General features: G+C 33.2%; 3 protein-coding genes and 1 pseudogene across 3 annotated transcripts; 3 read left to right on the top strand and 1 right to left on the bottom strand.

Moving 5' to 3' along the window:
* Positions 1–137: 137 nt before the first annotated feature.
* Positions 138–1697, top strand: ISPF (isoprenoid F). The gene is made up of 3 exons (XM_016346654.3): positions 138–872; positions 953–1083; positions 1228–1697. The coding sequence occupies exons 1-3, from the start codon at positions 539–541 to the stop codon at positions 1459–1461; spliced, it is 699 nt and encodes a 232-aa protein (XP_016202140.1). The 5' UTR covers positions 138–538; the 3' UTR covers positions 1462–1697.
* Positions 1698–8396: 6699 nt separating this feature from the next.
* On the top strand, positions 8397–9409 carry LOC107640240 (1-aminocyclopropane-1-carboxylate synthase-like). Its single transcript, XM_088486819.1, has 4 exons — positions 8397–8558; positions 8702–8833; positions 8920–9080; positions 9313–9409. The coding sequence occupies exons 1-4, from the start codon at positions 8397–8399 to the stop codon at positions 9407–9409; spliced, it is 552 nt and encodes a 183-aa protein (XP_088342945.1).
* A 267-nt stretch (positions 9410–9676) lies between these two features.
* Positions 9677–10306, top strand: LOC148563462 (1-aminocyclopropane-1-carboxylate synthase pseudogene; annotated as a pseudogene).
* A 1785-nt stretch (positions 10307–12091) lies between these two features.
* Positions 12092–12828, bottom strand: LOC107641720 (heavy metal-associated isoprenylated plant protein 39-like). Its single transcript, XM_016345192.3, has 3 exons — positions 12640–12828; positions 12472–12547; positions 12092–12402 (listed from the first exon to the last, which is right to left on the bottom strand). The coding sequence occupies exons 1-3, from the start codon at positions 12661–12663 to the stop codon at positions 12092–12094; spliced, it is 411 nt and encodes a 136-aa protein (XP_016200678.1). The 5' UTR covers positions 12664–12828.
* Positions 12829–14640: the final 1812 nt, after the last annotated feature.

Raw genomic sequence — 14640 nt, 5'->3', positions numbered from 1 at the left:
ATCCCACCTACATGCCCAACAAAGAGACGCCCAATAAGATGTATAGGGTTACAATAATCATAGCCTCAGAAGGCCCACACCCCTCGGCCCATCACATTCAAGCCAAGCCGTTTAACGGCGTCAACGCGGGTAACGGCGCGCCGCGGGTGGAGGCAGTGATGGCAGCGAAGCCTATCTCTCGGCAGCCATGGGAGAGCTTGAGTTCGTTACAAGAACCTCTGGGTTACGATAGGGAATCGGGTTCTGGTTCGGGTGGGTTGGGTATTGGGGTTCGGGTAGGTTTCATGGGCTTAGCCCAAGACAAAAAAAAAAAAAAAAACCTCCTGCACTGAACTCGGCTCCACACCCGCAACACGACAAAACTTGTTACTTCAACCGGGTCATACATGGTATACTGGGATTTCAATAAAGTCATTGGCTCATTGCATTGGGGTAGAGGCTCATTGGCTCAGCTACCACCAGCAGGCGGCAGTCAACTGGTTTAAAGCTAATCTGTGGTCTCCCTTCCAATTCCAATTCCAATTCCAATTTCGTAGCCATGGCTGCCTCTTCCTTTACCGCTTCTACCATCCCACACCCTTACCCCTTCGCTACTACCACCAAATCTAGTCATCTTCTTCCACTTTCTTGTTCTTTCCCTCGCAATCCTACCCCACTTCCTTCCTTCCGTCTCCGAGCATCATCCACTACAGTCTCTGCCTCCGCGGTTTCCACCAAAATCGAGGATTCCAGAGTGTCCGGCACTCCGTCGAAGGCTCTGCCGTTCCGGGTGGGGCACGGCTTTGACCTCCATCGGTTGGAGCCTGGTTACCCCTTAATCATCGGTGGAATCAACATCCCCCACGACAGAGGCTGCGAGGCTCATTCCGATGGTAAAATCTCCGACTCCAACAATTCTTTTAATATCATTATGTTCTGATTCTGATTAGTATTATGTTGTGTGCCAAAAAAGGGGATGTTCTGCTTCACTGTGTGGTGGATGCCATTTTAGGGGCTTTAGGTCTTCCTGATATCGGCCAGATATTCCCCGATTCTGATCCCAAATGGAAGGGCTGTGCCTCCTCTGTCTTCATCCAAGAATCTGTCAGTTTCTTCTACTCTTTTTATATATTAATCAAAATCAACTGATTCCGTTTAATTATGTTATTAATCATTCTGAAATATGGAAAGAGCTTTTTAATTAATCAAATTAGGATTCAGGATGGGTTTCTTCTTTGTTTATTACAGGTGAGGCTAATGCATGAGGCAGGTTATGAGATTGGGAATTTGGATGCTACATTGATTCTTCAGAGGCCTAAGCTAAGTCCACATAAGGATACCATCAAGGCCAATTTATCTGCACTGCTTGGAGTTGACCCTTCTGTGGTGAATATCAAAGCAAAAACTCATGAAAAGGTGGACAGCCTTGGAGAAAACAGAAGCATTGCTGCTCACACTGTGGTTCTTCTCATGAGGAAATAATAACAAATCCACTATACAATTTATCAAACTTACTGTAAATGTTTGTTATAAAAAATTCTGCTTAGTCCGTACTCCTCATAGAGATCTCAAGTAATGAATTATACAATGGCTGCTCAGTTTTCATTTAATTTAGCGCAAGGGGCGACTTGGTAAGATTTGGATGCTGTCCTGTGCAACTCTGTATTGGTTAAAACATTTAAAATAAAGCATTGTCAAATGCGTTCGTTAGTCTTCAATCTTCACCATTATTTTAGTGTTTATATATTTGGTCTTATTGGAATATTGTCATACCTGTTGACTGTTGAGATTCAACTTGGCATTAGTCCCGGATCAGTTTATTGCTACTCTCAACTTATTTACCTTCGTTTTTCAACGCAGCTTGTATGTCATACTAAACCTTCTTTTGTTATCAATCAAATACATAAAACGAAAGTGAATTTGCACAAATAGAAATCCGATATATATATATAAAAGGTTATATAAAAGATCATTCTAATATGTTTATGTTACTGTGACTATATAGTGAATATGATATTTTAAAAAGTGCTGTTCAAATTAAAAAAAAATTATTATTTAACCGTATTTTTTTAAAAATTATTGCTAAAAAGTGTTATCAAAATATAAAAAATATTAATTTTAACACCATTTTATAGTCACTGTAATTATTGTAAGTATAGATATATTAGAATTATATATATATTAAGTCCAAAATTTTTAGGTGACAAAGCAGTGAAACCAAAATTACTCATAGAAGCCCATAAATAAAGGAGGAGGTCCAAGATATAGAATCTCGATATTCCTTAGGTATTCATAATGAGCACATAAAAATGGTTTTGAATACCAGAAACCTTTCTTGGAATAAGGGCAATTGTTATAAAGGAGACAAGTGAATTGAAGGTAAATCTGATTTTCCATAACCACATCCACATGATACAAGAGCTAATTTAAATATCAGCGTGTCTTTCTTAGTATTTTATGAATTTTGATATTTCATTAAATCGGAATAATAAAAATACTCCTAACAGATAGATAGTTATATAATAATTAAGATCAACCGTCAACACGATAGGTAGATATAAAATACTTTGTTAATTTGCAAAACAAATCAACTATTAAATAGTTATTATATATTTACACGTTGTTTAACTTAGTTTAATATATATTTTGTATTTTAATATAGATTCTAGGCTGGTGAGTAATTTTTTGTATGATTATATTTCACATATATAACATTGAATGATAGAAGTTGAACTGCAAAATGCAAGCATTAAAAAGAAATTTGAACAACAAACATGATGAAAGATGGAAATTAAAGCTTACTATATATGAAGGACTTTGACGGAGTACGCTTCTACTTTCTACGTTCTAAATTTCCCGGCGGCTTTTGAATCATCCTATCCTCATTCTCATTCTCCTAAGTAAGGTTTAGTATCTCACTTTTTTATTTCTCCATTTTATTTGGAAGCAATAATATACAGAAGTGTGATTGTAATGTTTCAAAAAATATTCACTAAAATTAAAGTAACACTTTTCTATTGCTAAATAACGTTTTTTTTAATATTACTAAAATATAAAAAAATATAACTTTAATTTTAACAAAATTTACATATTCACCATATAATAACCATACCATAATCAAGCTAATGAGTAATAGCTCAAATGGCATAGTCTCCTCATACTCAATTAAGAGGTTGCGGGTTCGAGTTTTCTATCTTTGGTAAAAAAAAAAAAATACCATAATCAAATTAGAATCCACTTATATAAGTCAATCTCCAAAACTGAAAATCTCAAGTGCAATACAAAATTCAACTCTAAGTTTCAATAGCACTTTACAATTGGCTTTAGTTACTAAATGTGCTCTTTTAATTTGTTAAATGTTTTTGTTTTACAAGAAATCAGAATAAGAATAACTCCTATATATAGTATTTTCTCTTCTCTAAATAGTTATCTATTTTACTTTTTTTTTTTAAATTATTGAAAAATTAAAGGATAGTATCACAGATCGAGATTCACAGGCCAGTAAATTAGGTTTGAGGAAATAGAACGCTGGTGTACAATCCGCTATTATTATGATAGTATTTGTATCTGGCAATGTGCTCCGTAGTGTTGTATGTGTGTTGACCATATAGAGAACTCAAAGTCTCTTCAAAGTTCAAAGAAAATGAATGAAAGGAGAAAACTCTAGAGAAGAAAGCTGGCATTATTAAATGCTCCCTAAAATACGATAGGTCTTAATTTATTATTTGCCCGGCTGCTAACGACTACTTTCCCAGATTTCAAACAAGCGCTAATACAAAGGAGAAACTCGGCCGAGGTGATTTAATTTTAAGGATTTTGTTAAGTAGATAATGATTTTTGTGAATAATGAACTTTAAAATTGATCTAATAAAAAAAAATTCATTACGCTTTAAATTATTCACCTAAATTTTAATATTAGAATAATTATCTGCATATTTAATGAATTAAATATCTGATATATCTATTATTTATATTGTTTAGTATTTTTATTGTCTATCTTACTTTTTCTAATTGTAATTTAGAGCCAATATATTAATAAACGTGCTTAACTATATATGCATAAAAACAACAAATATCTCACGACACCTAGAATATATATCTAGGAAGATGTAGTATATATGACTTAGTAAGAGTATAAATTATTATTTTCTTTAGATCACATTTAATTTATGGAGACGAAAATTATATTGACCTTGCATAAGGTCTGGTAAAATTTGTTGTAACTTTTGTCATTGAGTTTAAAACTTTTTGAGGGTGGCTAGCGTGATTTTTTTTTTTCATACTAACAAATAGACTGGAGGTGAATTCGACTCGTTAATAGCTTAATAAACTGAATTTGTGAGTTGGTGAGCCGAATTTGAACATAAAATTGAGATCATAAATTAAATGAGTCAAATTTAAAGATGGATAAACTCAATTCATTAGCTTGTAAATTGACTCGATAATTAATGTTCTTAATTTTTTAAAATTTTATAGTTATTTTTTATATATAATTTTGTTGTAAAATATAAATAAAAAATTTATAATTAATAGATATACAACATATAAAATTGGCTTTTTAATATTTTTAATATATATAAATTATAATTTATCGATATAAATTTATAGATTATGTTCCTGTTATTTAAGCCAGCTTGTGAGCTCGAGTCCGTTCGTGAACGTTCGCTGAGTCGAATTTGAGTTTAAGAAATAAACTCGATTGTCAATAAATCGAGTCATGAGGCAAACTCAATTTTTATGAGTCGAGCTTGACCTTGGTTTAGCTCGGCTAAGTTCATATCACTTTCAGCTTTCAGCTTGACTAATAATGCTACATGGTCAGTAGATATTATTATTTTTTATCAGTACTTAGCCAGTAATAATTTGTAACCCTATATATTTATATATATTTTGCACACAAGAAATATATAATTTGTACCTATATTTACTAGATTTTTACACACACTACAACATTTTCAGGTTGAGGCAACATTTAAAAAGTGTTGCCTAAATGCTGATAAAAGGTTATTTTTTATCTATGACAACACTTTTGGGCCTAAGGCAACGTTTTTGGGCGGCGTTGCATATGCAGCCGTTGCCTTAGATCAAGGCAACACTTTTTTGTTTCAAAAGCAATGCTTTTGAGAGCAACACTTGGTAAGTGTTGCCTTTGGTTGAAAAACAACAACACTTCAAAGGTGTGTTTGAGACAACACTTTTGCAATCTTGTCTTTTCTCATATTTTGACCATCCACTACTAAAAAATGTTGCCTATTTGCAATAAAATTCAACCATTTTATGCATTGCTTATAAGTTTGAATTTGTAATACTTTAAAGTGTTGCCTATTAGTTTTGAATATGCAACCTATACAAGTATTGTCTAATATTCAAAATATGCAACTAATAAAAGGATTACTATTTTGATAAAAACAAAAATTATTTTTGTAATAAAAATACAAAAAATAAAATTTACAATAAAATTTTGTGTTCATACATGTGTAATTATTTTAATTAATAAATAAATTTGTGCACAATAAAAAAAATTATAAAAGAGACAAAATAACTAATAATAAAATTCTAATTAAAATAGATATTAAAAAGTTTAATTAGTATTTCAAATACATATTCATCAATAATTCTCAACAAAATAATAAAATATAGGAAACAAAAAGACAATTAATAGAAAGAGAAAAAATCTTAGTGAAAGAAAACTTATTTTTTAAAATTTATCTGTGATTTCGTGTATATATCTTTAGTGATGTTGTAGAATTTCTGCACATTCGAGGGTTGATTTTCTCATAATTCCTTAACATTGAGAAGTGAAAAAGCAATAATTAATTAATTAATCAATTAATTAGAATTATGAAGTTTGATAAGATATATCATAAAGAAAGGCGTTGAATGAATGCCTACGATGCAATGAGCATGGAGAAAACACCGATAAACTGAAACACCGAGCATAGAGAAGTCGAGTTTATAGATAGGAATTTATCAATGTTAAAAATAGAGAGAAAAAGAATTTCTACTGCATACAACACATCACTAATTGCTTTATTTTCATGAAAGTTCTAAGTATAACAGTTTTGACCACTAACATTAATTCAAGTATACTGAGAGTTGAAGAACTACTCAAAAAACTCTCTTGAACTTTGCTGAATCTATCAACCTCTTCCTCCTCCTTGAAGAAGTAAGTTCAGTTAAGCAGAGAAAAAGAAAAAGTGAAGATAATTGGAAGCATTGTGAAAAACCTGACAGCAAATTGATTGAACCGGAAGCATTCTCAGCCAACTCCAACACCTACAACAACTATGAATCTAATGTTAAGTTCTCTAAATTGAGATTTCACCAACAATAAATAAATTTCAAGCCCTAAAATTGACATCATTTAGTGATTAAAGCACAAGCCAGCAAGTACACAATAACAATAAAACATTGCAGTGATTTAATAGGATCATAATTAATTAAACAGTAATTTCTCATCAATGAAAAAAAGTTATCATTACCAGAATTTCTCATCAACTTCAGCCATAACAAAGCTGAGTAAAGTAAGGAGCATATCTGTGATGGAAAGAGTACGAGCACCACGGGGGAGCAGAGCATATCAGCACCTAGCCAGGGGCCAAGAAAAACGTCGCAAGTAGAAGAAGGCGAGCAAATTGGAATCGAGCAGAGCAAAATTCAAAAGCTCAAAATGCAGAGCGACGAGTACAAAGGCGCACGAGCAGCAACAAGCACGACGGCGCGCGAGCAGAGACGAGCACGACGACAACGCGAGCAGCGAGTAACACAACTTCAGAAGCAACGATGAGGAAATGCAGAGCAGTGACGAACACGACGACGATGTGAGCAACGAACGAGCACGATGGCGATGCGCCGATGCGAGTAGCGACGAGCACGACGGCGCGACAGCGACAAGCGCGACGGCGACAGAGCAGAGAGGAACACAACTTCACAAGCAACGATGAGAAAATCGAACAAACAAGGATAAATCGCGCATTAATAAAATTTTGAAATGGTTGGGGTTAGGGTTTCTAATTGAAAAGAGGGCTTGGAATTTTGTTTTGAACTCTAACGATTTGAATCAGTAAATAATATATAAATTATAAAGATGTATTTTCTGTTAAGTTAAAAGAAGAAAAAAGTACTTTTTTTTGTTAAAATATTTGGATAGAAGGTCAAAATTTTAGAAGAAAAATTTTAATTTAGTTTTGGCAACATTTAAAATGAGAAGTTTATTAAAAATTTAAGAACAACACTTATAAAGTGTAATATATAAATATCACAAATGTTGCTTGTTTAATTTACAAAAGCAACACTTTTTACTTGTACTTTAATTGATCAAAAAAGAACATTTATGATGTGTTATTAAAAAAAGTTGCAACAGCTTTATTTTTATATAACAAATATTAAATGTTGTCTTTAGTTATTTTAGATAACACTTTTTGAGTATTATTTACAATACAATTTATACCCATATTTTTTTAGAGTTTGTACACTTTAATTAGTAAAATTTATTTATTAAAAATAATTTAATATTTATATTGGTCAAATAATGTAACCTCACACCATTAAAAACATTAATAATAACTAATTGATAACTATAAATTATAAAATTTGTTGGCCCTAGTACTCCTTATTTTGATATACTTTAATAATAATATGTACATATTTTTTTTATTCGTTGCATACAAAATTAATACAAACAACAATGCTAGGGAACCAAGAGGGTACCAGCCAAAAACCAGCCAAATGTCTCTGGGTGAATTCAAAACTTCTACGTGAATGATGCTTATGCTAGACATTAGGATGTTTCTTTTCTTTATAAATTGGATAGTTCTGAATCTATTTTCTGATTTATCATGTTTTAGGCATTTAGAGAGGGAAGGATGCTGAAGAGACGGAAGCTAATTGAATTAGTTTCCGTGATTCACGTTGTAATGATACTGAACGTATCTTCTCCTAATTTGAATGTGGTGAAATATTTAATAACCAATATTTTAAATCATAAATAAATAAAACTATTTACTATATTTATAATTAATTAAATTGTTCCATTCTTGGCTGATTTGAAGTTGGTTCCATATACATTTCCTAATACAAATAACAAATTCCAAAAAAACATAAAATAAGTTGTGTATTACGTGAGAAGTAGGAGTAACATGCAGGAATTTGAAGTAAAAGTGCCGTTCATAGGAAACTTCATTATAAATTATTGGAGGAGTGAGGTTGTCTTCAGCTTTGAAAGTCAAAGTTAATTTGCGGAGGACATGCTGCAAGTACTATATAAACACCTGTCTCTTAGTGGTAGACACATCGCATAATCATAAACATATATACCTGCAATTTGTGGAGGATAGACGACGCTTTATTTGCTTTGTTTCTGTGATTCTCTACTGTGATTTATATAACAAAGAACATTGAAATTATATAATACAAAGATGGAGCAAGCAGGTGAGTTACTACTGTCAAAGATAGCAAGAGGTGATGGACATGGTGAAAACTCGCCATACTTTGAAGGGTGGAAGGCTTATGAAGATGACCCCTTTCATCCCATCAAGAATCCCAATGGGGTTATCCAGATGGGTCTTGCTGAAAATCAGGTACTGATATATATACATATTATTAATGAAAGTTTTAATTACTTATGACAAAAATTAAAAGAACCCACTTTTTAATTTGTATGTTATATATTGTTACTTAACTCTTACTTCTTCTTTGTTGTATTGTATGTATGTATGTGCAGTTGAGTTGTGATTTGGTGCAAGAATGGATAACAAGTAATCCAGAGGCTTCCATTTGCAGTGTAGAAGGAGTGCATGAATTCAAGGATATTGCTAACTTTCAAGATTATCACGGTCTCCCACTCTTCCGACAAGTGAGTAGTGCACTACATTTCATTTCATTATTATGAGATAATAAAAAAGAGTAAATTGAATTGAGCTTGCAAATATACACATACAGGGAGTGGCTAAATTGATGGGGAGAACGAGAGGGAATAGAGTGAAGTTCGATCCTGATCGTATTGTTATGAGCGGCGGAGCAACCGGAGCACACGAGGTCACTGCCTTTTGTTTGGCTGACCCCGGTGATGCCTTCTTGGTACCCACTCCTTACTATCCAGGGTAATCTGCCTATGTCTTTTTTTTAATTCACTTAATCCATTTTATGGATCCATAATTTCTATATCCAAATACAAAATTGAAAAATAAATTTCTTTGCCCCACTAAAAACAAAATTCCTCCAAACACCATACAAGCAATTTTTTACTTCTCGTTATTTCTAAATAGTTGAGTCTTGTTTCTTTTATATGACGTTCTAATTAATTAATTAATTAAGTTGTGTCTAATAATGCAGCTTCGATAGGGATTTGAGGTGGAGAACAGGAGTCCAACTTATTCCGGTGACATGTGAAAGCAAAAACAACTTCAAGTTGACAAAGAAAGCGTTATAATCTGCATTAGAGAAAGCCAAAGAAGATAACATCACAGTCAAGGGCTTACTCATCACCAATCCATCAAACCCGCTTGGAACAATCATGGACAAAGAAACCTTGAAAATGGTTGTCACATTCATCAACCACAACCACATCCACCTAGTATCTGACGAAATATACGCCGCCACGGTTTTTAGCCACCCGGGTTTCACAAGCATAGCTGAGATAATAGAAGAAGAAGACATTAAAATGGAATGTGACCGTAACCTCATTCACATTGTTTATAGTCTCTCAAAGGATATGGGCTTCCCTGGTTTCAGAGTTGGCATCATATACTCCTACAATGACAACGTCGTCAACTGTGCTCGCAAAATGTCAAGCTTTGGATTAGTGTCCACACAAACTCAGCATCTAATAGCAGCCATGCTATCAGATGATGAGTTTGTGCAACGCTTCCTTGCAGAGAGTGCAAGGAGGCTTGCGAAAAGGTATGGGATTTTCTGCAAAGGGCTTAGACAAGTTGGCATAAAATGCTTGCAGAGCGATGGTGGTTTGTTTCTATGGATGGATCTGCGTCCTCTTCTAAAGAAGCAAACGTTCGAAGAGGAAATGGCTCTTTGGAGAGTGATAATTCACAAAGTTAAGATCAATGTTTCGCCTGGTTGTTCCTTTCATTGTTGTGAGCCTGGTTGGTTCAGGGTGTGCTATGCAAACATGGATGATAGGGCTGTGCAAATTTCATTGGCCAGAATGCGTGGCTTTGTGCTCCAGAACAAGGACGTGATGTTATCTTCAAAGAAACCTTGTAGCCCAAGAAACTTAATGCTGACCTTCTCATCCATGAGGATGGATGATTTCTTGATGTCACCTCACTCTCCTATTCCTCAATCGCCTCTTGTCAAAGCTACAACTTGATCTCTCACCTGCCACTAGATTACTATAATATTTATTAATTATTTCAAGGCTATTATTTGCATATTCCAGATTTAAGGTTTTACATTCTAGACTATTAGGAGCTGTTTTTGCATTAGCAAGAGCGAGATGAGCTTTTAATTTAGTCACCTTATTAACTACTAGGAACTCTTGACATGTAGTTTATAAGATATAGTCACACATATTTAATTTGTACTGCTTAATAAGTTAATAAAGATTAAAGTACAGAGCATTGAAGAAGGATTCTTATGTATGCCTAAGCGACAACTAAAGAGGAAAATCGACTTGCTGTATTATCATAATTAAAAGAGGACGGTTTTACAATTGCTGTATCGCTATATCTTGGCTACATTATTGAATAAAGATATTAAATATACAATTCACTACTTTTCTTATTCATATATGTATAGCTAGAATGTATTATTATTGGGAGCAAGATACTCAACTTCTACTTCATCTCTAGATGTGGTGCTTTCCATACCTTGAAAAGTCGATCTCTAATTATTGGCTGCATGTAGCATTGTATCCAACCAATGGGGATAAAAGAAAAATTATTTTTTTTCCTCTTTAAAATGAAATACTAAATTACTAACTTAAACAAATTATTTTAGGTTGAGGTTAAATATATATCGTCTAAAATTGTTAAATTTAAAATACATATTTTACTTTTATTATTCCTATTATATACCTAAAAATATTTAACAATTTTTATGTATCCTAACTTACAGCAACAATTATTTATTATTAACTAGAATAATACAATCATATTTGATATTTCCATGAATCCTCAATAGTGTTTAAGGGTGTATGCATGTGTTCCGTCCGGTGAAAACCTCCCAATAACGTGCTCCATGTGAAGACCTCCTAATAATCAGCCGCCGGCCATTATTATATGAAATTTATCGATGAATCAGAGAAATAGTTGTGTGTTGTGGATGGGTATTTTTTTTCGGAAATATTAAAAAAATAAAAAATAATAACAATTAAAATTTATTTTTTTAGCATTTATTTATTGCAGGATACATTAAATTAGGCTAAGTTTTTTTTATATTGATTAAATATATGTGTAATACGTTGTTATTGGAAGATTATGTGTTTTTCTTTGATATTGATATTATTCAAATCAGATGGTCTGATTTGTTTGAAGAAAAAAATAAACTATAGATTGGAGGATCGGATTTATATTTTTTAATTTTTTTATTTTTAAAAATAAAAATCAAACGATCTGATTTAAACATTAAAATTTTTTTAATTTTCAAAAACACAAATTAGACCGTTCGATTTGTGATTGTTTGTTTAAAAAATAAAACAATATAAAAAAATTGGAGGCACCGATTTATATAACTTATAGCAACGTAAAAGTACACTTCTCTTCTCACATTATTCTGTGATACATGTCTCTCTCATACGAGAAAGAATAAGCGCATTAAATTAAGTTAAAAGCAATAAATTTTAGCCATTTTTTGTTAATAATTTTTTTGTTATTAAATATTTTTGTTTTTTGAAAGGTTTTTTGGGGGGTTTTGTTGCTAAAACCGACGGCTAAGCGTTGTTATTATATGATGATTGTACAGCTGTTAGGCTATAAGATCAATATAAATAAGTATAGAGTTTACTATGATAATAATAGTTTATATATGTAGTGTATGTAAGAAATGATTTGTCTAGTAAATTACTATAAATCTTTGATTTAATTATAAATTATTACTAGCTCCATGCATATAGAGAAGCTACCTACAAATTATTAAAGAGCACCCAGTTGGAAAGTTAAAGAAGGATACAAGCATTTGGATTGTCTTCGAGACTGTGAACGTTATAGTACATGGTCATGTGGGGATTGTAGGTTTTGTATAGCTTAACAAGCTCCGCAATTGAATCATCTTCCTTGTTATTCTTGTCATCACCATCTTTCTTCCCTTTTTCATTACTGCCCTCATCCTTCTTATTATTTGTCGGTCCAAGTGACACTATATCTGTGTGACATACCTTTCTTAATGTGATTACCACTTTGACTGCGTCAAAATCACCAACCACCGTCATTTTCTTCTCCTTCATCTCCATCGCTATTGACTCAATTCCTATCATTCAACTCATATATATGAAAATAAGTACAATCCATAAAAAATGCAATATGAGTTGTAGAGTACCTTTAATGCTAGAAACCACTTTCATGGCCTTCTGCTTTGCTTTCTCATCATGCAAGTTCACATTTAGAATCAATAACTAGAGAACAAGAAGGTGCGTGACGATTATCGGACTAAAGGAAGACAAGCGGGAAACAGAATGTGGCATAATAAGAAGATGGGAATTCTTACCTTCATTTCGTCACTCAGCTTCATTTGACGACGATGAGTTGGACTATTGAATAACTGTTATTATTTTAAGAAAGGTAGAGAGGCATAGAAGTGGAAGTGGAAGGGTGTTAATTATATAAAGCAAGACAATGCAAAGAAGAATGGAACCAAAGGCAGAAGAAAGGTATTAGTACTTAGTATGTATATAAGGAGCAAATTCAATTACGTGTTGTAGATTGCAAGGACTGACTTTCTATTTGTTCATACATGATTCCAAAACAACTCAAACTACTTTTCCATAGGAAGTGTAGTACTGTAGTGCTCCTAATTTGGTTTCCGTCAACATTTATTCCCCTCACGTTATTTTTATATTTTATTTTGTGTCATAATCATAAGATTTAAATTTTGATATGGTTCCTATATAACATTTTTTAATTTTTAGATGTTAGATGTTGCCCCTACTGCATTCCTTAACCCTACAGCCTCAGCCATCCACGTGAAAAGTTTCTACTTTCTATGTCTGTGAATTAAGTTTAACTTTTTACCAATAGTACAGTAAAGCTTTGTTTAGTACAGATTGCACTGTAAAAATTACACATTCCATTATTCCAACTAGTTAAGGGTTAAAATAAGTGTTACTTTTCCAGTACTATATCTACATCGTTATAGCCAGCCAAGAAACTAACATCACTATTCTAGAGTTGATTGTGACCCTATAATTGAGTTCCACATGATCAAAATTTAAATCTTAGAAGCAATTCTTTGTGTAAAACAGTAAAAGTATGGGTTATTGATACGCTTCGCAAGTAACACACCACACACCCTTGGCCCTTCAGTCCATACGGAGATATTACTCAATTCGCCATCTAAGTAAACAAAAGGGCAAATTGCTTGAACAAATAAAATGGAAACTAAAAATGATCCGTTTACAACATTTTTAAAATGTTATATTTCAGTCCTAAATTTATTTTATATAAACCCATTATAGGGGCCGGGGTAGAACTTTATAGGATATAGGAGTTTATGAAGAAACTTAAGCAAATTAAAATAAAAATTGCAGCACCCTATAGGGTATTTAAACTAATAAAATAATGAGTTTTGCTAATAAATACTCTAAAAATAAACCACTTGTAAAGGTTATTTAAAGTAGATATATTTTTAGATTTTTTTTAATAAATATGAATTAATATTTAAAATAGTAGCTGAAAATTTGATTTCCGACTTAATTTAGTCTTTCAAATTTTTAATTGACGCAATTTGTATCATGAAACTTTGAGTCGTGATTCAAGTTGTTCTTTCCGTTCATTTTCGTCACGGAAAAGATGGCATGACAATTTTAATTGATACCTAGCACTATGTAAATGACGTCGTGTAGTTGTTGGTGTCCAAAATGTTGTAAACACGACGCCGTGTGAGCCCTAGCTTTCCCCTTCTCTTTCTCAAACAAAATACTAGTAGTAACACTCTCTTCTCTCTCACACTACCACGTAGCCACCTTCTCTCAACACCGTCATCATCACCTTCCTCATCATCATCACTGTGTCGACAGCCATATCCCTCGCTACTTACATTCACCCGAACCACCACTCTCATGCCACCACCCTCCCTTTTTTCTTTTCTTCCATTCTCCTTCTCCACCCCCTTTCTCGCAGTCTCTTCTTCCTTTATTGTGAACGCACCACCGAACCATTCTCTTCCACTGTCTCCCTCTCATTGTCAAGTCATCCACACCAACTGTCGGCTATCTTCTTCTTCTTTCTTTTCCTTTTCTTCTTCCTCGTTTTCACTTTTTCTTTTCTCTGTTGTAATCATCATCTTCTTGCCATTTTCGACCACCATCTTCCTCGCCCACCACCACCGGCGACCCCTCTCTTCTTTCCCTTCTTCTTTTTCTTCCATTATCACTGTGGATCATCACTGAAGTCCTCCCACTTTCTCTCCTCCTTCAATTATAGCTCTCTCTCTCTCTCTCTCTCTCTCTCTCTCTCTCTCTCTCTCACACACACACACACACACACACAC

This window comes from Arachis ipaensis, chromosome B5 (genome assembly GCF_059453495.1).
Source record: "Arachis ipaensis isolate K30076 ecotype BB chromosome B5, ASM5945349v1, whole genome shotgun sequence".
In the NCBI taxonomy this organism is placed as follows: domain Eukaryota; kingdom Viridiplantae; phylum Streptophyta; class Magnoliopsida; order Fabales; family Fabaceae; genus Arachis; species Arachis ipaensis.
The sequence above is the reverse complement of the archived record's forward strand: the minus strand, read 5'-3'. Positions and strand labels throughout refer to the sequence as shown.